Below are 25,136 nucleotides of genomic sequence, written 5' to 3' on the forward strand. Positions count from 1 at the left end.
TTAGTAACTAGTGGTACCCGCACGGCTTTGCTCGTTGTAGAAAATTAAAAGGTCTTTTGGTTCGCTTGTATATTTACAAATAATGTAAGTGAATTTGTCGCCAATTGGCTTGCCCAAGTTACGGTTCCACATTGTTATAACTTGGTAATTTACTCGTCCATCTTATGATAATTTTTCTCGGGAAAATGTTCTTAAAATTGGAATAGAAAAAGAACAAAATCAAATTTTAGAAAAATCGCTTCGAGGTGTACAACCCTATACTACAAACTAACTTTGTGCCAAATTTCATGAAAATCGGCTGAACGGTCTAGGCGCTATGCGCGTCACAGAGATCCAGACAGAGGGACTTTCAGCTTTATTATTAGTAAAGAAGATGATTCAGCTGTAGTGGTGTGAGACGAACACTAAAAATACGCTATATTGATTTTTAAATTAGTACGATACATTGTTGTGCATTTTTTGCAGGAAGCGTAAAATGAGCAAAAACCGAATATTTGGCGCATTTATAGTTCCATTCTTGTTATCATAATTTAAAATTATTGTTTAAGTAAATATATTTTTTTAACTCCACAAATTTCGTCCGAATAATCCGGAGATCCCGATAAAGGGGGTACCGGAGTATAGAAGTTCGACTGTACTTTCAATTGAAAAAAAGTCATTTCATTTTGTTACTCGTTCGTGCCAAATGGGCAGAAATGATATTTGATAAAACAGGCGTTAATCGTTTTATTTTCCTTTCAAAAAACTTTACAGTCAAGATTTTTTAAACCGTATAATTTACTGTTACTACCTGCCATAGATTACTGGGAAAGTTATCTTTCCCTTAAATTAAATTATAAATCTGATATAACAAATCGTTATTTTTAAAAAATAGACAAAAAATGACATCGCCTTTTCAAAACAAGCTTTCCGATAGGGTCGTTTCCAAAATTTTAAAAAGGATTTCTTTTTCTGAAAGAGTATGCTAAAAAACATAGGATTTGATCATTTTTAACAAAATTTGACAAAGTTGATTATTTTTAACAGTTATTTTAATCGGTGCGCAGATTCAATTTAATTTTTTACGCTTCTGCGCATGACATCACAAGTGATTAAATGTAATTCACTGATGCCATTAGAGCAGAACGCAACATTTAATTTGATTCTTTACTCACGTATGTAATGGCAACTATATGGTTGATTGCAAGCGTAGAGCGCAATGTTTTATTAGCTTCTGAATGATCGCAATCTGGAAACGCAATAGATATCAAGCGTAAGCATTCAGTGCACCAGTGGAATAGCGTGCCAAAGTTCATCACTTGTGACGTCAATACAGACCATGCCTTATTTGAAAAATCGGACATTTTAAAAAATTAATAAAAAGTACAAACGTTTTGAAAATAAAAGTATTTTTCGCTCCATGGGTTTTTTTCCCCCTATTAACCTCTGACTAAAAGTAGTACTTTTGGCTGATGAAAACATTTAAAGCCTATTTTTTAACACAAAACACACACAAAAGTTCATTCATTGGTCAAACTACTATTTTCAAAAAAAAAAAAATTGAACCTTTTTTAAATCCATTACACTGCGAAATAAGTATCAAATTTGTAAGTAACAGCTACAAACATTTTTCAGTGTAAATAAATTTGAAATTTACTTTACTGGAATACTTAAATTGGTTAAAGAAGTCAAAAAGTCAATGAAGTATAAGTTTTATTTGCACAATTGCTGCTTGTATCTTATAGTTTTCAAGTACAGAAATGTCTCTTCAAAAACTTTCAAGCGTACAATCCTTATTTTCTTTCCCACAATCACAAAAAAAAAAAAAAAAACTCTTCTTCCAGCAAGTAGTTTTTCATTTGCGCAAACTGCACAATCCTTGGATTCAACAAATGTACAAAAAAAAAAAAAAAAAAAAAAAAATCATCTCTCGGTTTGAATTTGAAAAAATCTTGAGTGAGAGTCGGCAAAAGAGATCCTGAGATAAAAACTGATGTCGGGTCACCTTTGACAAAGGAGTTCCAGAGACAAAAAACTGATGTCAGTCACACTGGACATGGGGTCCTGAGCTAAAAACTGATGTCTAGTCACACTCGACATCGGAGTGCTGAAGGTTGACTGCATGTTGCAGGTCATGGGTTCCCAAAGTGGGTGCCGTGACTTCCTGAAATGCCGTGAAGTGTACATGCCATCAATATTACATATTTAATGTATATAGGGAAGGGTACCGTGAGAAAATCCTATATATTCAAAAGGTTCCTTAAATCGAAAAAAGTTTGGGAACCCCTGCTGTAAGTCATAATTAAACTTTTCTTAACCCCTATTCCGAGTCCCAACTGACTGCAACTGTATTTATGTTGAGGACTGCATACTAAGTGCCTATTTATTTTATGTACCGTTAGATGGCAGCACCATCACCGAATCGATCAGTTAATGAGAATTTAGAACTATTCCAGGAGCTAATAGCTACCTAGTGCTAGCACCCCCAGAGGTATCGTTTCACTTGGAGGACATTGAGACCACGAGCATATTTAACGTCGCCCAGTCCCCTTTAATGACGACGGTGGGTCTTCGACCATCGAGGTTCGAACCCAGGACCCTCCGGCCCCGAATCCGACACTCTACCGATCGGGCTACCACGGCCCTTCTTAACCCCAATATATAGGATTCAATTAAACATTTGTTGCCACACCATGCTATAGTTAAATATCTAACACGATGCCAAAGAGGATAATTAAACCTTTCCGCAACACCATGCTATAGGCTCTTAATTACCGGAATGGCTATCTCATCCCCGGCAGAAAGAACTGCAGTTGAATAATAAAACTCGGCCCAGACGCGATTGGAAAATAAACTCAATCATCATCGGCGAGGGGAAATGAAAAGCCGAGCAACAAGGAAATCAGTCTGTTTATGACACTTTTTATGTCCTCTTCGGCAGATCGTTTATGCTCGCCCATGTTCTTTTGCGTCATTTTCTTTGATGACCGTATTAAGACGCTCATCGATTGCTGCTTTAACCTTTGCCTCGACTTTTTTTTCTCTTTTCCCCCTCCTTCTTCCGGAACCACTTTTTCATCATTCTGATTTGGAGTTTAGTTTCAAGGTAGAGGAAGCGGGCGCTCAGTTTTCTCCATTTGCATGACAGCGAAGATCGATTTTCCCTCATTTTTCTGGTGATTTAGGATGACAGTGGATGACCGGGAAAGCGGTTGCCGCTATCCGTAAATGCTAAGGAAGAAATGTGAGAGTGAAGGGTTGCCGTGACTGAACTCCCGAACGCGAGGAGTGAAGAACGACTGCAAATCGACGCTCATTTATCTCGTATAATGTACAGTTGCCATTTCATACACAGATCCCTAAGTCCTAAAAAGTCCTCTTTTTTTGTCAAATTGGTCCTTAAATTCTCCATTCTCCTCTTTTTTTTTTTGCGCTGGAGTTTTCAAGAATTTTTGAAACACCCTTTTTGTACGATGAAAGTGACGCAACTGCTTTTCAATTGTAGCTAAAAACAATTTAAAAATGAGTGTTATAATAAAATTATAATCTCTACTAATAATAAAGCTCAAAGTCTCTCTGTCTGGATGTCTGTAGGATGTCTGAATCTCTGCGACGCGCAAAGCGCCCAGACCGTTCGGCCGATTTTCATGAAATTTGGCACAAAGTTAGTTTGTAGCATGGGGGTGTGTAGCTCGAAGCGATTTTTCGAAAATTCGATTTTGTTCTTTTTCTATTCCAATTTTAAGAACATTTTCCGGAGCAAAATTATCATAAGATGGACGAGTAAAATACGAAATTATCATGAATGACGTGGAATGGGAGAGCGAATGAACATAGCCAATTTGCGAGAAATTCGTCATCCATTAATTGTGAATATACAGGCGAACCGAATGACCTTTAATTTTCAACTACGGGCAAAGCCGTGTGGGCACCACTAGTTGAAAATAAAAATATAGAGTTAAAATGATTTTTCTTTTTTATTGTTGCCAAAAACAATGAAAAAAAATGTAATTATAAAGTTAGTTTGTTGATAAATTTAACAATTGAGGCAGTAAAAAGCAAAGGGATGTAAGTGACCAACTTAAAAATTTGGAGATATCCAGTATACTTGGTAGGTGAACCTCTCTTCTGTTTTGGGGCGAAAAATAGTACTAATAGCCATGGTAAGTGCTGTTATGCAGCATGATTTAGAAAAACTTTTCAATGGAAGTCTACCTAGGACCTTATCTTTAAACGCGTTTTACTCAGAACTTGAAAATGTCCTCCTACATCCCTTTGCTTCTCACTGCCTCAAACTAATTTCATAGTAACTAAAGCAAGCATATGTTTGTGGATTTTGGGCAATATAATAAATTTTTCAAACAATGCAGGTCTTCTTTGATTCAAGTTAATTAATCATTTTAATCGTGATTCAAAATTTTCATTATGATTACTATTAACATTACTGTTAGAAGGCAACAAAATTTGTAACAATGGGTTTTATACATCGACTAATAATAAGATTAACTTATTATTAGTCTATGGCTTTATATTTAAACATTTCATGGGGAAATTACAGGAAATTTGCTGTCTTCCATCCTAACTGAAATAATAATTTTATTATTATAGAGTTTTAATTTTTTTTCAGCGTTAAGTTGTACCTTAAGATTAAGCAATTCATTTAGTGAAATCCTGAAGTCTCTAAGTGGTCTAGTTGCTGAGATATAAGCAAAAACAGGCCTCGGATTTTTCTGTGACAATCAGGCCAAATATAATAAAAGTGCTTAAAAAAGGATGAAAGATTTCCCAAACACCTTAAAATTCTATGTCGGTAGGATTTTTTTTTTTTTTTCTGCTTCAAATAAACCTTGCTTCAATTTTCTCAGGTAATTATAACAGTAGATATAAGAGATTCTATTTTAGCGAAAAGTCCTAGACTCAATTCAATTCGAGCCCGGAGCTAAAGATCAACCGTATTACTAAAGGCGAAGCATTTGAAAGCGATTTTTCAAACATAGAAAACTGCCGTTTTGCAATGCTCAGGAGTCCCTTGGTACCTATAGCTGTGCAATTCGGTACAAGTTAGTTTGGAACAAGTGAAAGCGGTGCTCTTCAAAACGGATTTTTATTTAATTCCTCAGTTATGCCTATTTCTATTAAGTTCTTTGTCTTCGGTTGGGAACGGGATTTTATTATCATTATGAGCTCTTTAATTAAATTCTATTTTCTACGGGCGGGAGAGGGGGATTTTCATTTTGTTCGAAACGGGGCTCGTGATGCGTTCTTTAATCTGATTCTTTCTAGCAGACGATTTAAATCTTTACAAGCCAAATAAGATTTCTATGCAATCTTTGGGAGGAGGGGGGGGGGCGGTCAGCATTAACGAGCCGGAGACGGAGACCCCTTGTGTACTAAAAATAGTTCTGTGTTTTTTTTAAATATAATATCCTTAGAAGAAATAAAAAATCCCATTGTGTGAATCTAGATTTTTGCGAATCCATTTTTCGTTTAGCTGTTTTTCAAAAAAGCTGGAATAGTATATTTTGAAGTGGCATTTTCATAATAAACCTTTCTCGCTGTAATTCAGGCATCTTTTAAAGATGGGATGAATCAAATTGCAGCTGTAAACCCAAATAATATTCTTATGGACAATCGAGTCAACTTTGGTCGAAATTCATAACTATCTTATACAATTAAAAACTGAGCGTATGTATCTATGTATGTATGTATGTCTAAGTAACTTCTCCCGAAGGCCAATGAACTGACCATCGAGTCAGGTATCGATGGATTCGTACTGTCTGACCACGGATTGTATGGAAAAACAAACATCCGTTTTAAAGCCGGAAATGGACAAATCTATTATTTTTAGCGATGTCAGCTTTTGCAGAAGCAGAGTCTCATTCAAATAAGCGGAATACGCGCATCAAATTTTTACTTTTCCCTCTCATTCAGATAGATTCGTCTCATCTGGACATTTGAAAATTCCATACAATCCGTGGTCGGACAGTAATCTTCTCGTCTTCATGTTTGACTATTTAACATAATTCTTCGATAATAATTAGCAGAGATATCAGTTAAAAACTATTAATTATGAATCATAGATTTCAAAATAAAATCCCCATTTTTCGAAGGCTTTCCTCCATTCAAGTTATTATTCAGTGCTTCATCTCAACTTTCCGTAACAATATTTTTATTAAAATTTGTAGTTGAAGCGTGAAAAAAACGTTAAATAAAAGATCTGTTGCTATTTTTTTTTTTCGAATATAAACAGATAAAATTTTGTTTTTTGTTTTGAGGCTTTTCCTGCAATCGGAGGATTTGAAATGTTTATTGTTTGGGTTTTTTTCGCAATTTGTCGCAAAATTTTACTGATTTTTTTTTTTTTTTTTTTGTTTAAGTCTGATATTTGAACACGCATCAGTAGGCGTAACTATTATTTTCTAGGTGCACCGTGCAAAGCCGGGCGACGCAGCTAGTAAAGAAAATAACCAACTTCATAACTTTTGAATGGTTTTCACAAGGTCCTTTTGGTGTTATTTCGCTTCTTAAAAAACTAACTGCGTCGCCCGGCTTTGCACGGTGCACCTCGAAAATAAAAGTTATGTCAAGTGACTCGTTTTCAACAATCAGGCTTGAACAAAGAGAGAGAAAAATAATTGCGGCAGATAGCGGAAAAATAACCAAAAAGGTAACATTTTAAATTCCTCCGTTTGCAGGAAAAGCCTCAAAACAAAAACTGAAATTTTATCTGTTCATATTCGAGAAAAAAAATCGACAACAGATCTTTCATTTAATGCTTTTCTTCACGCTACAAATTTTAATAAAAGCATTGTTGCAGAAAGTTGAGATGAAGCACTGAATAATAATTTGAATGGAGGAAAGCTTTCGAAAAAATAAATTTTATGTCGAAATTAAGCGTCATAATTAATGGTTTTTAATTGATATATCCGCTAATTATTGTCGGAGGATTATGCTAAATAGCCAAACATGAATACTACAAATCCATCAATACCTGGCTTGATGGTCAGTTCATTGGCGTTCGGGAGAAGTTACTTGGACATACATACATACTGTTTGACCGCGGATTGTATGTAATTTGGCAATCTTCCATCTGAACGAATCTACCAGAGAAGAAGGGAAAATAACGATGGGCTTTTGATGCACGCGTTTTATAATGTCTCTAGTGCCTTAGTCATTTATTGCATTCTCTAAAATAAAATAAGGGAAAACAAATTACCATGTTACCATGGAAACTACAAAAAGAAAAGAAAATATTTTCATTTCGTTCAGGAACGTAAAAGCAAAACGGTAAGCTTAAAACTTCGCTGTGAATAAATATATCAATTAATTTTTGCCGTGAGAATATAGATCGAATATACTTTAAATTTAAAAAATGTTGATGAGAGCAAATTTTCATTTTTACAAAACTAAGGCTAAATAATAGAGAGGCAAAAATACATATCTGTAACAAACCAACTAACTCCCCTATAAACTAATAGATACGTACATTTCCGCCTATAAACCGGATATTAGCCTTTCCATGTAATCGATGGTCAGACAGTACATACATACGTAGGTACATACGCTCAGTTTTTAATTATATAAGATACTCGATCTCTGTTGTTTCTGTATCAACAACTTTATTGTGAAAATATAATTTATTGCATGTATTTTTCTTTATTATAATTGCCGGGTATTTCTTTTCTTTGTTATTTTTTCCATGTATTTCTTTTCTTAATCATAATTGCCATTTTATTATCATTTGCATGAAAATTTTTTCCTTGGAAAGTAGATACTTCATATTTTGATACCCATTGGTTCCTTATTTTGTAATACATAGCAATTAAAGTAAAATTTAAAAATTCCGAGAATAAAGAGCAAATATATGCGTAAAAATGTCACATCCGTGCAAGTGGGTGTTGAGCAAGCAGTAACTTCAGAATTATTGAATGATGCGATGAGCTGTGTATTGGGTTGTTCGGAAAGTAATTTCGTTTTTTCCCGTCAGAGGACTAAATTACGATTTTTCGAAACCAACTTCACACTTAAGCCGCATAACCATTATATGTCTTGAGAGCTGATATTGCAAGGCTTGTGTGTGAAAAAGTTCTATTAATTCTACGCAGTAGTTTTTGGTTGGTGCCCTTTTAAATATGGAGAGCAATAAGCAGCATTTTCGTCATATTTTACTTTTTTACTTCAGAAAAGGTAAAAATGCTGTCCAAGCGAGAAAAAAATTGACGGATGTGTATGGAGAAGGCGTGTTAACAGTACGCCAGTGCCAGAACTGGTTTGCAAAATTTCGATCCGGCAATTTTGATGTCGAAGATGCACCACGGTCTGGAAGGCCGGTCGAAGCTGACAAAGATGCGATAAAGGCATTAGTTGATGCAAATCGGCGAATAACCACACGGGAGATCGGTGAGAGATTAAATTTGTCGAATTCGACTGTTTATGGCCATTTGAAAGGCATGGGCTTAACCTCGAAGCTCGATGTGTGGGTGCCCCATGTCCTTACGGAGCCTTACACAAGTTTGGTCACTCGCCAAAAACTTTTACAGCTTGAATGGGACGTACTGCAACATCCACCATATTCTCCAGATCTGGCGCCTTCCGACTACTATTTGTTCCGGTCCCTGCAAAATTTTTTGGATGGCAAAACCTTTACCTCAAATGAAGATGTCAAAAACCACCTGAACCAGTTTTTTGCCAGCAAGGACCAAAACTTTTATGAGAGGGGAATTATGTTACTGCCAGAAAGATGGCAAAAGGTGTTGGACCAGAATGGTCAATATATAATTTAATAAAATATTTATTCATTATACGAAAACTGTCTTTCATGTTCCCCAAAAAAAACGAAATGACTTTCCGAACAACCCAATACAATATTACTGCGACAGTATGCACAGTTGCATAACTTTATTTATTTATTTACTTATTTTATTTTTTATTTTTTATTTATTTATTTATTTGTTTTTTTATTTATTTATTTATTTTGTAAAATTCAAAACAGAAGACTCCGTTAATCGTCTCGCTAAGCGAGAACAGTACTGCACATTCTAGTCTTTTTTTTTTTTTTTTTTTCAGAATCAAATATACATTACAACCTCGTGCATCCGGACTAACTGGGACCAAAGGCAATACAAAAAAAGTCAAATACACCGTATTGTTTAAATTAGAACTATACTTTACTGCACGTTCTATGCATGAGTTGTATGTGTTTAATCAAAATTAAGAACGAATATTTGGCACATTTATAGTTCCGTTCTATCTATCATAATTTAGGATTATTATTTAACTGATTGTAATTATTTTTTAACTCTACGAATTTGATCTGGTTAAACCGGAGATTCGAACAAACGGGGATCGGATTAACGAGGTTCTGCAGTAGTAAAAATTTCGAAGTGGCTCTAAGTTACTCGAAATGACTGTTACTATGTAATTCTAATAGAAATAAGCATTTGTCAAGAATTTGGATAAAGTCTAGTGGGAAGAAACAGCAAGACATTGACTCGAATATTTCGCTATGTGGGATGACTGAGATAGAAAAATAAAACTTGGACATTTTCTCCCGCCCATAAATTTGTAATCCCCTCCACACAGAAAGCTTCGAGTCCTTGCCCCAACAGATTTAGACTTAACTCCTCATTCAAAAGTTATCGGATTTTTAGTATATTTTTTAATGAACATTTCTTTTACGGTACATCTTCCGTAATAGTTTCTAGTGAAGATATTGCAGGGAGATTTCATTTAGTAAATCACTGATATATTTATTTGTGTCCATGAGTTAAGCAATTAATCACATCATTTTGAGTTACAACCGTCTCAAAGGAAAACAAAAAACGCGATTTCTTAAAAAATAGGCTATGTTGTCACAATAAATGGTTTTTCAGACGGCTTAAAAAATGTAGTCTTCATAAGGCTTCATAATATTCAGTATCTTGCAATTATATTCAACGTATTCCACCGTGCATAAAAACAGTTAATCGAACTCATTGTTTACGTTTCTTCGGCCGGAAGAAGGAGGATTATGGGAGCACACAAATCTTTATTATACATTTTCTTTAAAGAAATTCCCGACTCTTTTTCTCTATTCGCAACTCCAGAGCTTGAATACGCTACCTTGCGGTGATTAACAATACTAAAGAAAAAGGCAAAAACTTTCATTCCACGTGTTTTCTTTATGGTAAATTGCAGGCTTCAGACAATTTATGATGTAATGTAATTTCAGAAGAATAGAAAAGAAAGCTTCCCACAAACACGATGAAAAATTACTATCATTCACTAAGCGTCAAAGCAAGTTATATGTTACGACGTGTGTTTGTTTTACCTTTTTCATCCGCCATTAGACAGTGGCTGCAGCACCCCCTATATTTTGCTGGAGTTGCGAATTATATATATTTATACATATTATATATTTAATAATGCTTTGAAATAATTTACTGAATAAAAGTAATTATTTTGTGGAGTCAAGTTTGAGAATGTTGTTATTTAATAACGAATATTGAATCTGTTTGGTACATCGAGAACTAAATAAAAAGGGAAGAGGAAAAGAAAATGCGCTGTTCGGCTTCACGCCTGATTATTATTTTATCTCAATATGATTACCGTGAAGTCTGTGAAATTTATTCTTTATGTGGGGCTAAAATATTTTCCTCCATGGTTTTTGTCCCCAATTTAATTTACATAATTTCTTTATAAGGTTGTGGCAACAGTCTAAAAATACTTCGACTTTGATTAATGTTCGAATTGATGGTGTTGTGTTCTGTGTGCGAGTGGTTCTGTGCTTTATTCTTCACGAGTATAAACCTATTCTTGAGTTTTTGTGTTTTGAGTTTTTTTGTGCGTATTTACAGTCCACTATTAAAACCGAAATTTTGTGATCTATGAACGAGTCATCGTTTTTTGAATTCTCTGCTTCATTCATTATTCGCATTCATCAGTATCAATGTTTTAAAATAGTATATTATCCTTTTGGATGTGTTTTTTTTTATTTATTTATTTTTTATTTTTATTTATTTTTATGTTTTTATGGTAAAATAGATTTTTTTAAAATTCTTTGTGCAATGCTTTATACTCGTTTTTGCCAAGTAACTCAAAAATGTATTTGTGAATCACTTATGTTATACATTAATAGTCTGAATTCAGTAGCCTGGGGCAATGTGTAAAAATTTATAAATAAGTACATGATCTGAGCTTCCGTGAGCTCCCAGGCATATTTAGCTCTGATATCATTGCATCGGATAAAATATCAAAAATCATGTTCGTCATCAAGTGAAAGAGAGGAAATAATTAGGTGGGTAAAGGCAAAAGAGAGGAAGCTTAATCCGTATTGCAGGAACAGTTGCTTATTGGTCGGATTGTTAGCGCGGCATAACGTCCTGTACCATGAAGTAGTGTAGTGAGAAATTTTTCTTTCTTGGAGGGCATTTTTTGTTCATTTTCCATTACACGCAGATATACTGCCGTGTGGACAGGTAAAGTGCAGTAACTACAAATTTTTCTTTCTTTCTTTTTTTTTTTTCATTTTGGCTAACTATTGCACGTTAGCTTTGTTGTACCATCTTGCTTGTTTGGTTTCCTTTGAAAAAAAGCGTGAAAAAAAACGTCCAATTCCAACATTATCCTATTGCTCGTATATTGAATCCTAATTCTTCAAATATCTCGAAAACTCATTTCTGCAGACACTGCCATTTACCTGCTCTCGGCAGTATATATATATATATATATATATATATATATATATATATATATATATATATATATATATATATATATATATATATATATTAGGGTGGTCCTTATTTTTGAAGTTGCAAATATTTTACGCGACGCCCCCTCAATTTTTTCCATTATACAAATAAATGATCCTTGCAAAATTTTAAGTCAATCCATGAATATTAACACGTGCCCCTAGGGCCCCCTTCTTTGAGTTTCGAAGAAAAAATTGCGGATATTCTATTTTTTATGTAAAAATATTCTAACGTTTTATATTTAAAGTAATTTTGAACCTCAATAGGTGCTGCTACTTCCAGACTGACCATTCTCTCACTTTCATTCTGTAAAATTTAACATATTACAGAGAGTAAATGTACACCAATCGCCTTAGGATAAGCGTACCGCTTTTCTGCGCTTGTTCCAACCAAGCGGCAGGGAAACTTTTCCTCCCACCAAGATGGACACAAGGGATTCTATAGGCCATTAATGAATGATCTTTGACAACAACAAATCGCCTCCTTCAGGCTTTGGGGGTGTTGATTTACAAAATTCCCTGTGTATGAAGTAGGTGTGGCAAATAGAGTCGCAAGGTTTCAATGCTATAAGTATAAGTAATTGCAATTATATTTTAATTCGCTGTTCTTTAGTTATAAACATACCTAAATGCTTATGCAATTTTTAATTTTTAAAATATAAATTCCGAAAAATTCTCGATTACTCCTAACATAAAAATATACTGAATTTTACATAGCTAAAATATAAATAAAAAAAATATCCAGATCGGAACAATGTAGAAATCTATAAATTAATTTTCTTCTATTTCAGTACATAGTCCTTTATTATCATCAAATTCTTGCGATTCACAAGATTTAGAAACCGAAATAGGTATCTATCCTAACCGGTTGAACTTTTGTTTTCTACTGCTGGTCTACCACAATACAAAAAAACTTGCCAACTATTGATATCATCTCGCCTTTCATCACTGTTAGACAAATGCCATATTAGGGATAACAATGTTGTTCATTTAATTACAGCCTATGTAATAAATTTAAATCCAAATGACCTAGTGATCAATTGTACATTCCTTAAGAGAGCAAGAGAAAATCTTCGAGAGGTAAAATTAAATTTTATGAATTTAAATTTAGATTTTGTAGTTATTCACTGGGATACAAAGCTACATCCAGATGTAACTGGAAAAAGAACACCGACAGAATTACTGTGATAGCTTCAGGTCCTAATATTGAACAGCTACTCGGAATTCCTTAGATATTTCTTCAGTTGTATATGATATCTTAGATGATAGTTCTTTATTGCTAACTGCTCTAGCTGTAGTGTTTGATACAACGACTTGCAATACCAACCGTATAAATTGTGCATGCAATTTTTTAGAACGAAAACTGAACGGTGATGTATTACATTTGGATTGCCAACATCATGCACTTGAAATCGTACTGCAGAGTGTGTCCTTAAAGAAGTTCTTGCCTTTCTTACTTCTAGATCAGATGTTCAATATTTAAGCGCTTCAAAACTTTGTGGAAAGATCTCCATCATTCAGAACTTATAACATGTCAATCAAGTACACATACCACTTAAATTCTAAAAGACGAAGTTGATGACATATTATTGTTCGTAAAAAGCAGAATTGAAAAAGATTAGAGAATTCTCGTAACTTGTGATAATATTTCCTTGTGAATTTCCTCTTACAGGAATATGTTTTCGGCAACCTGGAGCTTATCCCTGAGCCACATGGGTGGCAAAAGGAATTTTTGTTTGAAAATTTTTATATTTAGGAAGCAAGTTAAATTTATCTTACATAAAAAGAAAGCCATTCAATGCTGTTTTACAATTAAATACTGTATGAAGATATAGTTTTTCGCAGCAACCCAATCGAGGTTCCGTTGAATAATATAATATGTCTGAAAAACTAGCAGCGTACAAAATGATGACAAACATGCAGCAGAAGCAGTGATTGGAAAATTCCTAAATCACTTATGGTATTCATGGGATAAACTAGTAGCTTTGTCGGTAACAGATGAAGGAATTAACTTTGAAGATAGGAAATGACTAGTCCAAAAAAATGCTTGTGATAAGGAAGACGTGTCTGATGACTGTTTAACAAATTTCAGATAACAGTAGATGATTTGGAATACTTTTTTAGTAAAGATCTTCCTCTTTATAGAATCATTACGAGTCAATAAAATTGTTTGATAAGTTACAAATACTAAAAGATTTTTTCCTATTTGATCCTGATGCATAGTAAAATGAAGGAAGCTATTTAAAGAAAAGAGAAATCATTAAAATACTGAAAATTGTGAATAATACAATTGAAAGAGGAGCACAATTAATCGAAGAATTTCACAACTAATTTACCAAATATGTGTCACAAAAACAATTGATTTTACAGACCGTCCAAGACTATTGAAAAAAAATACACACTATCGAGATACATTGAAAAAAGCATACGATTAAAGAACGTTTCTAAAGCATTATTTCATTCTTATTCAACGTAAAATCATTAGATGATATAAAATAATTAAAAAGATTAATTTTAGTGCTACCTCACTGTAAACATACTTTGCAAACCTAGGAGAAACGATGTACTGGGTCTGAAGTAAAAACTCGAAGATTTGTGGGAAAATTATAAAAAGTGTTAAATTTCAAATGCCTAGGGGCACGTGTTATTATTGACCGATCGAGTTCGAATTTTGCACACGTTACTTTTTATTATAGTGTCACAAAACTAGGGGGCGTCACTTGTTGAATTCCGAATTTTTTTTTCCCCATATAAATAAGGACCACCCTAATATATATATATATATATATATATATGGGAAGGTTGCCGTCAATGAAACGGTTCCTTGACAAGACCGAGAAGATATTTCCCGAACCAGAGTTTGTGCAGACGCGTAATCAGTTTTAGTACCTTCTTTTGTCTGAAAACTGTCTACTGTAGGGTCGTCAAGTAGCTAAAACTATTTAATCACATTGTTAATCAGACAGAAAAGATTTCTACTATTACCTTGCTAATTATTATATTTTCATTTAATTAATAAAACATTACATGCTTTGAATGACTTAAAAGAGTGCCTTTTCAAGTACAATTCCCCATTTTTCATGTTTCATTATGGTTCGTCACAGCAGTAACTCCTTTACGAATATTCAAAATGTCGCAGGTGCTATCATCACCTAGTGGTCCAATGATAGCTAGGTGTTTCCATCTGTGGACCACCTGACAAAGTGATTCATTCATGGAAAATCTCAAAAATTGCTGTAACTTCTGCTCAATTACCTTTGAAAATTGCTCAATTGTTTTAAAATAAATATGACAATGAAAAAAAATAATCTCAATAATTCATGAAAACTCTTATACTTTACTATAATTTCAAGGCATTTTTTTTATAAAATTGATTAAAAATTTAAATCATAATAATATAGTTTCACGTACGTTTTCTGTTTCAAAAAATGCAAAAATTAGTAAAATGTTATGGCTAGTGGACAAGTGAGAGCATGTAACATGCTACAGTAGCTTACAGAAATGGTGGTATGGACCTTAACAAAGTCTGCCGACAATATAGAGTCCTGAAATCAACTTTAAACAGTTGCATGGAAGATAAAAACAGGTTTGTTGTTACCTTAGTCACTTATTAAAAATTCAGGAGATAAGCCCTCCGAAATAGAAATATGAATAGTGAATTATATTTTGAAAATAGAAAAGAAGTTTTTGGACTGAAAATTGGGGGAATTGGCCTTTCAAGAGGCTGAGAAAAATAACATGTCCCACAGATTTAATTAAGACAAAAGGTCTGTTAGTACTATAGTCTCTGGTAGTTTGAGACTTAAGCTTCTGGTTTCAGTAATAAAATGGTCAAAAATGTTCTCTGACATTTTAGAGAGCAAGTACAATCTTGCGTCAAACGAAAATTTTGAAAATCGATTTAACAAAATTCTGAATAGTTCAAAAGAGGTTGAAAAGGTATTAGTTAAAAACAGTGCTGCACAGGCTTGGAAAATATGAAGTGGTGAACGAGGTGTGATGAAAACAGCTATGTGTTGTGTGAGTGCTGGGTTTTTTTTATGTTTCTCTTATCCGAAATTAATTCATTTTAGAAAATAAATCTATTTTTTTATAACTTATTCTTATTAATTGTGTTTATTGATCACCTGTTATAAATATTTGAAAGTCAGACATTGTTTTTTTTTTTTTTTTTTTTTTTTTTTTTAATTTGAGAATGTGGTCCGTCGATGGAAACTCGATGGTCCATCCATAGCAACCGGTAGCCATGAATGGACCAAATGCTAAAAATATTATTTTTAATTTTCATTCTTTGTTGTGTATATTTATCATGAAAGTGAATATTATTAAAAAAGAAATATACTGAGAAATTTTTCCTATAATTAAAGTGAAAATTGAGTAGGAGATATTTAAATATATTTTGATTGATATAGAAGTAGATAGATATATAGGTGTAGATAAATACATAGATAGGCATGCATACATAGACATAGATACAGAGATATAGTTAGATATAGATAGTGATGGGTAACTGTAGATATTGAGAATCACTAAGATAGGGTTTAAAGACATTAAAGATAGATAGTGAAATAGAGATAGATAAATAGAAGATTGATATGAAGACAGACAGACATAAAGATGGATACCTGTAGATGGAGAGATTTAGAGATAGACATGCATGAATAGATAGAGATAGATGTATAGATAGTCAGTACAGATAAGTACATAGTTTTAGATAGATATAAAGATAATGTTAGATATAGATGGATAGCATGGATAACTATGGATGGATATATATAGGCGTAGAGAAAGGAAAGTAGATGTAAAAAGATATATATAGGTATATAAATAAATAAGAAGAGCAAAAGACATGTCTAGGGATTGCATTTTTTCCAAAAGAGAGTTTTTGATTTGCGCTTTATTGTTGTAAGTTTTGTTTTTTTATCGAAAGGGTTACAACCCCCTTCCCTCACCCCTTCGCTACACCACTGGCTCCACGAAACAGGATGCAACTTTTCGGGATGCCGGGATCCAACAAGTCCGGCATCTATGAAAGTAAACTTGGCACGACGCCAGAGTAGAGAGCCTCCATCCGGCGGCGCTGACGTCGTGTACCACGTGCATCCAGATTTCCTCCTCTCTCCCTTTTCGATCGTCTCCCCGCCCCCGGTCGAAAGAGAGAAAGAGAGGGATAAACATGGAGTCCCCGCATCCTTCGGAGGGTCCGTGATGTACCGCAGCGGCATGTCGCCCCTATTCTTTTCTTCTCTTCAGTTCTCTCCCGTTTCTCTGTTGCAGATGTCCGACGACGACCGCCTGTCCCTGACTACCGCCGTGAGCGACGAAGAGGAGGCGGGCGCCGCCGACCCGCGGGCCGGAGCGTACGGTGCCGGAGCAGCCTATGGTGGTGGCGGCGGCGGCGGCGGCAGGTCTCGGTCCGGCGCCGCCGCCGCCTCTTTCAACTGCACGGGAGCTGTCAGGAAAGCAGGGTGAGTACTGACTCCCAAAACTCACTCTACTCATTCCAGAATGGGAAAGTTTTTTGTGTGCAGCGATCCTTCCCCGAGTCCCCGGATCTTCTGCGCATCTCCGGGCTCGGCGATCGGTCTGAGCGGGGAGAGGAGAGGAGGGTTTCGATTTCGCGCAGGCTCCTCCGATACCATCCCAGTGACGTAAAAGCTTTACAAAGCACAGGTCTGCCTGTCTCTCCATTTTGGTTTCAGCTTGTTTTTCCTCACTTGAAAAACTGTTGCTACCAGTCTCTTGTTGAGCCAAGTAGAGAAAGTTCTGAAGGGCTACAAGCAGCCAGTTGGAGCAAATCATGCAATAAATTTGAACTTTTTGGTGCAAAAAATGTTTGCTGTCAGAAATTTCTCTAATCATGTTATTTTCTTGCAATATGCTTCTAACCTTTTTGTTTTTAAATTTCTGAATTTATTTACATTTAAAATTTTTATTCTTGAATTTTAAATCGAGTGCTTTTAAAATTTCGAAATAAGTGACTTTATGATGTTTATCTTTGAGATTTGTTTGATAGTTTTAGCTGGTGAGCAGCCTGAATATAAGTTCCAACTTGTCTCATGGAATAACATTTTAATTTCTCTTTTCCTTTGGTATTAAATCTGCTTGAAAGAAATCTTATTGTTTAAAGTATTTGAAATTTTTTCTCTTGTCTGACAAAGATAGAGGTCTGAAGTTCTATTCCAGTCCAGTTTTCACAAATCAAGCAATCAAAATATTTAATTTAATACTAAAAGGGTATGTTGAAAAGATTTCCGTGAAATTTTATTTTTTCTCTAATTTCATCTGAATGAACGAAATAATCTTTTTGAAAAACTGTTGTTACAGTCGCTTATTACGTTATAACGTGAAAGTTCTGCTATTCAATAACAAGCCAAATGTGAACAATTAAAGCACAAAAGTTGAACTTTCTAGAGCTAAAAGGGTTCATCCGAAAAAAAGTTCAAGACATTTTGATGTTTATCGCTAACTTTAAGCATCTTGTTCTTAAAGAGTAAAATAGTCTAATGAGACTATATCGCTGGGTTTTTTTCCCTTGCGCTGTTTTGGTAAGGGGCTGTCCACAAAGGATGTCACTCCTTTTTCATCATTTTTAGCTTCCTTCCCTTTTTTTATCACAAAGTGTCACACTTCATCTTACCCCTCTCCCCTTGTCACACCTCACGCTATTTTTCATCAGCGTCATGCAAAAAAAAGGCATGTCACACTTCTAGTTACCCCTTTCTTCCCCTTTAACGGGGTCACGCGCTCCTTGTGAACCAAAATGGCGGATGAGTTGGGTCCGCTGGCATGGTGGTCTAACGGTGACGTAGTGGAGAATTGCGATTGCGATGTTTCAGCCGAAGTAAAAGTTTTTGTTTTTGCTCGAATGTTTTCATTCAGGAGGATCTCCCATTTGCGAAGCTCACGTTCGAGTAAGAAACGTACCCCGATTTCCTTCTGGAATTTCGAGGCAGCATATGTACTCGTACAAGTCAGAATTCCATTAGAGTCGAGAAAAATGGATTGTATTAACTGTGAAATTATTTACTACAGCTGCAACACTAAATCAAAATCATATAACTATTGGTGCACAAGAATCATTTTAAGGAAAACATAAAACGAGTATTAAAAAACAAAAAAATGAGTAAAAAATAAAAATAATTTGAATTTTAACTCCTTAAATTCAAGTTATGTTTTTCGCAATCACGGATTGCGATAGGACCCCCCCCCCCCCCCCCTCATTGAGTTGCTTATTTCTACAAATGGACCGAAATGGAAATGGAGAAAAAAGTGGCACCCACCACTAGTGAATGATACTAGCACAGTTTTAAAAAGCTTCAGAAGTCCTTGATGTTAAATCTCAGATCGTTGACATTCATCAAAAAAAAAAAAACGCTATATTTTTGCGGCGCAATAAAGAGAGAATCGTAGTTTTCACAATATTTTATTACTTTATAAACATTCCCCGAAAAAAAGGCAGACAATGAACAAGTAATAAAGCCCCAAGCCCCCCCCCCCTCTCCCTACACACACTTACACTCAAAGCTATAGGTACGTCACAAAAATAAATATAAAGAAATCCTCGACTTATTTCGTTTCCAAAGGCTTCGTTTTCAAATAATACGCAGTATGCTTTTGAGAATGTTCTTGAAAAAAAATTCCGTATAAGTTTGGAATATTTATCAGTGGCGCACACAGGAATGTTTTAAAGGGGTGCATAACCAAAGGTCAACAATTCTCATATCATATCCCAACATGCATCCGAACACATTATTTTGATTCTAGGTGAATTCCAGAAAAAAGGCGACATGACACTTGAATTTTAGAACTTAATATTCTGTCACTTGCCATATACCATTATCATCAGAAATAAATGAACTTTTTGAATCTTAACCTATTTTTCTCAAATAGTTTGATTACTTCCAGAAAATCAAGGGCAAAATCAAGTTTTCTCTTTGCATTTCTACAGGACAAAAAATCTATTTTTTTTTGTTACAAACTGTAATTTCAATAAACTTGTTATCAGCATATAATATTTTGGTTAACTTTTATCTTTTGAATATCTAGTTAAACTTTTGGGTAAGTAATTTAAAATTTCTTTTGTTTTTTCAACCATGAAATAGGTCCATTACTAAGGTGACAATTTGATGTCCTTCCGTTAGCAAAATACTACATCTCAGTTAGTTCACTAAGAACCTATTGGGTATAGAAACTAATGTTTTTTTATGCAAAGCAGAATTATGACCCTCGTCAAGGGGGCATAGTTAAAATTTTAATGGATATGGTTTTTGATGGTAACGGAAGGACAAAAAAATGCGGTAACGGAAGAACATTCAACTATAAGCTAACGCAGGGTAAAATTTTAGAATGCTAGTACGAGTATTAAACAAACTATTGTTTAAAGTTAATAGTCACATTTAAAACATATGTAAGTAATATCTGTACAAAAAATATGTGCGCTTTTATTTAAAAAAAAACTTTTTTTTAATTTAAAAAAAAAATCTTTCGTGATTTTATTTCTTCTATTGTATGTGATGAAAATAATGAAAACTGCACTTAAAACCGCCTAACTATGTGAAAATCATTTTGGTATGACATGTTTGTGATATGACAAGCCAGTTCAAGCAGAAACATATGCCTAAAAACTTGAAATTTATATTAGAACAATACAATATTGAAACTGCTTCCACAATTTGTTGCCACAAGTCACAGAGAAGGACAGTTGAGAGCATTAATTTAAACGCTAAACGCACTGCGAAGACATCAGTAAAATTGTAAAATCGTAGACCAACTTTCAAAAAGATGGATAAAAAAAAAATAATAATTTGAATGTTGACCTCTTGAATTCAAATTATGTTTTTCGCAATCACGAGTGTGTGTGTGTATGTAGGCGTGTGTGTTTATGTGTGTTTGTGTGTAGGGGGTATGTGTATGTGAGTGTAGGCATGTGTGTTGCAGTGGCGTAGCTACACTTTCTGCCGCCCGCGGCGGTTCCTCCATTTGCCGCCCTTTTTGACGGGAAATAGTTGACACATAAAATAGTCAAAAGTATTTTGATATGGTTTTAATAAACAAGAAAAGATTTTTTTTCCTTATTTTTCTTGCAGAAGAAAAAAAAAGTAAATCAGTGCCCCACCGAAACATTCCAAAAGTTAGGTCAAAATTCGGAATTTTAAGCAATTTTTAGTAACGCTTATAAAAAAGATGCTTGGAGTTCCCTCCAAATGTTTTTTTCTTTTTTTTTCAAAATTAAAATTAGTTTTATGCATTCTTCGGTGATGTTAGAGGGGTTGGGACTTCAAGGAAATTTTCCGAAACTGAAGTGTTTAAAAAGCAATTTTAGGCAATTTTTGGATACTTGACGATATTGGGGAAGGTTGGGGGCGCTTTCCGGAAAACGTTTCAACAAAATTGAAAAAACACGTAAAAGTAGGCTGTATCTAGTGGTGTAAGGATCTCCCCTAACTCAACCAAGACTAGATTTTCCACCCGAAATATTTCAAACTTGAAATCAATTTTAGTCTCTCTTTGATGACGTTAAAGAGAATAGGGAACGTTCAGGAGCTCTCTGGAAATTTTTCGATGCCGAAGCTTTAAAAACGCAATTTCCGGCTATCTTTGACGAGATAAGTTGCGAAATATTTCCAAAAATGTGGGGGAGTCAGATGGTTTTTCCGCCTCCCCTGGAAACTTTTTGAAAATGATGTCCAAAAAACTCGACTTCAGCCGTTGTTTGACGGACAACGTTATGAGAAAGAATTAGGAGGGGGGTTCCCCATTCGAAATCTTTTCCGAAACTGTTGCTCATTTTAAGCTCTTCACTACTGAGAAAAGAATGATTTGCGGTCTTTCCTCTGAAATTTCTAAAAACGAAATTTGGAGCCAACTGTTATGACGGTGGGTAATTTCGTGCATATGTGGGGTCTTTACCTTAGAATTCTTCTGAATTTTAAGTTTCAAAAACCCAACTTTAAGCTATTTTTGGAGACATTGGATGAGATTGGGATTTTAAAGATCGAAGTTGATGTCCGAAACACACACTTTAGACTATCTTTAGTCATTATACATGAAGGGGTAGGGCTTGACCGCCTTTAGGAATTTGTTGGTGTTGAAGTTATAAAAACTCAATAATCAATATTAGGCTAATAAAATGAGATGTGAAGGGATGAAGTGGGAATGTCCTTGGAAATGTTTCGAGACCAAATTTGGATGATTCTCTATTTCACTAATAGAGGTCGAAATGCGAAAGGTTTTGCTTAGAGATCATTTTACTAATTAAAAATTTTTTTATTAAAATGAATGACTAAATGAAACTCATTGTATGAAGAAATTAGTTGATATAGAGCAGTAGTACAAGCAATTATTTTTCGAGTTGTGAATGTTTTTCTTTTAAAATGAACATAGAATTCATTCTGTCGTAATTAAAATTTTGTAGTCAATAACCAATCAAAGCAATTGTTGAAACAGGTAATGCTATCCTGAAAATGAGCAAGAAATCAACCATCATTTGAGACCTCTCTCCTTTTACTCTTGTTGTCAATTTCATTTTAAAAAGTTTTTTATTTTTATTTTATTTTTTTATCTTTTTTTTAAATACGGTGGTTTTCTCGGAACTTACTTAAAATCAAGTGGTAGCTTCATCATATAACGAAAGGTTATGAAATTTATTGTTTCCCTGGTAATAGTTAACCTTAACAGCAAAAAGAAAAAAAAACATTGCCCCTTGACTTTACAGTACCACCGCCCTCAGTCTGTAGCTTCAGACGAAAGAGAAAAAACAAACAATAGTGCTGAGATGTCCACAAGAAAAACAAATGTTTTTTTGTATTAGAGTAATTTTATTATCATAGTCGTACTAAAACCTTACAATTCGAAGACTTTTTTTTCTTTTTTGCCTCCAGTAATGAATCAAAAGTATGATTTCCTTGTTGGGGAAAACGCGTTAAAATTTTTGGGATCAAAAGTGTGAAATTGCCGCCCCCCAAAAAGTGCCGCCCGGGGCGGACCGCCCCCTCCGCCCCTCCCTAGCTACGCCACTGGTGTGTTGATGTCTGTGTGCAGGTATGAGTGTGTGGGTAGTTGTGTGTATGAGTGTTTGTGTGTGGGGGGAATGTGTATGTTTGTGTAGGCATATTGTGTCTGTGTGCAGGCATGAGTGTGTGGGTATGTGTACGTGTCTGTATGTATGCGTGTGTGTATGTGTTTGTGTGTGTAGGCGTATGTATATGTGTATGTGTTTGTGTGTGAGTGTAGGTGCGTGTATGTATGCGTGTGTGTGTAGGATATGAACGCAACCTGGAGACTGTTTTCGCTAGAGGAACAGCATCGTGAGGAACCGGTAGACGGTGATGCTGCAGAGGGACCTGGTGGGAAAATAAAATCACAGGAATTCAAAACATTCAAATGAAAGCAATAAGCAATCGTGATTGCTCAAAAAAAGATCCAAAAAGATCCACTTTCACCCTGACACACAAGATATGCACTGTTTGAATCCTGTAACAAGTTATGTTATTGAATATAGTAAGTACTTCAACATATTGAACGAGATTTCACTTCAAAGTCAACAGACTCTCAGTTATAAATTATGTTAAAAATGAAGATACTGCTGAATCAAAAACACCAAATCATAAGAATATGCCAAAGGATTCACTAGCGTTTCAACAAGTTTTATTAGTTGAATGGAAGGGAAAGAAATTAACAAAGAGCAATCTTGGACAGGTACTCCATATAGAACATGAAGGAATAGAAATAACTTGTTTGAGAATGCATAATAATGTGTGAATGATCTTCGTGTTTGCTGAGAAAGAGGATAAATACTATGGATTATGATAAAATTATTGAAAATTTAAAGAATTCTGAATTGGTAAAATAGATGGCTCAGGCATTAGATATCATTGGTTCAGACTGCTGTATTAGCTGAATAAATGTTTGTAACTTGAAATTTTCCAATATTAATTGTTTTGGACTTCTTGTCCTTCCATTACTGTCCTTCCGTTACCCTTAACACATACATAATTTATATGCTCAAAATAAATATTTTTTATAACTACAGGTGGAATTGTAATGACTGAACACTTCTGTATGTGCTCTAATTTTTATAAAATTTTCCCTTTCATACTTTAACAGAACACTGAACTTTTGAGGAGAACATGATAGCGTGAAAATCATGTCGCAAAAATGTCCTTCCGTTACCGTTTTTAAAATTTGATTTAAAAAAAAAAAGTTACTAACAAAAACTTCTTGTCTTTGGCTATTTTAGCAACTATCCATAATGTGTATAAAAGTCTATGCAGCAGTTTTTGAAAAAATATGTATTTTGATATACTCACAGACAGAAATGCATCGTTTCCTTTTTCTTTCTTTCTTTTTTTTTTTTTTTTTGTGTGTGTGTGTGTAAAACTTTCCTTGCGTTACCGCTGGAATGCACTTCTACCGATTTTCGGGAGTAAAAAACATTTAAAATATATATTGAATAATTACTTAGCACTAGTTAATAAAATAAATTTATTTCTAACAAATATTTAATTAAAATCTCAAAAAGTACACAAATGAATTATTTACTTTTACTATAATTAAAAATAAAAACAGCCAGGAAAAATCATCATTATGGAACAAATTATGTTTACTTATAGTTCGATTACGTCGTACTACTACATATATAGGATTATAGTAATCAAAAAAATCCGGTCCTCCAGGGTTCTCCCTTTTGTGTGCGTCACTGATATTTGTACAGAATTCAACCACAGACCAGTTACAAAATCCATTGTTTAAAATTGCAAAGTAAAAAAAAAAAAATGTTATTCATTGAAAGTTCACATTACAACAAATAAAGTTCAATCCCGGAAGCAACCGATATTTTTAGCCCTAGACAAAAAAAAAAAAAAAAAAAAAACACCAACAGACCACTTAAAGTATCGATTCTGACTGAATATTTTTGCCAATTAACTTCTCGTTCCAATATGAATTTTGAATACTATTTATAACGCAAAAGCAAATGCTCGACGTTGTCTTCTAAAGAATTTAGTTTTAAGTACTTGAACTGCTTTGAACTGCTTTTCACAATAGAGAATGCAATACACCTCATACATGAAGAAAATGATGGGAAAAAGTTTTAAAAACGCTTTTAAAATGAGGACGTGAATAAAGGAATTGTAATCAGTATTGATTGAAAAGTTTAAAGATAACAAAATCCACTAATCTTTGCTTCACTGTTAAAACAATTCAGAAACGTTGCTGGAAAGTAATGGGCAGCTAATGTGCCCAATTTCTGCCAATAACGTTTCTTGCAAAAGCCAGGAACGTTTTCTGCTAAAAGTCAGTAACATTTCTGAAATTATCCTTGATTTTTTCTGAAGAAATTGGAAATCTCCCCGATTATAGCCAGTCATGTGTCTGGAACCTTCAAAGGAAACTAGGTAGGTTTAATGCAATTCATTAGAACTTC

General features: G+C 34.3%; 1 protein-coding gene across 1 annotated transcript in view; it reads left to right on the top strand.

Moving 5' to 3' along the window:
* LOC129221509 (protein still life, isoform SIF type 1-like) overlaps positions 1-25,136 on the top strand; it is a 251,783-nt gene that overhangs the window by 131,061 nt on the left and 95,586 nt on the right. Inside the window, exon 9 of the mRNA XM_054856000.1 lies at positions 16,988-17,178. Within this exon, the coding sequence (XP_054711975.1) occupies positions 16,988-17,178 (191 nt within the window). The remainder of the gene's footprint in view (positions 1-16,987; positions 17,179-25,136) is intronic.

The sequence above is a fragment of the Uloborus diversus genome, chromosome 4, assembly GCF_026930045.1.
Source record: "Uloborus diversus isolate 005 chromosome 4, Udiv.v.3.1, whole genome shotgun sequence".
NCBI lineage: Eukaryota > Metazoa > Arthropoda > Arachnida > Araneae > Uloboridae > Uloborus > Uloborus diversus.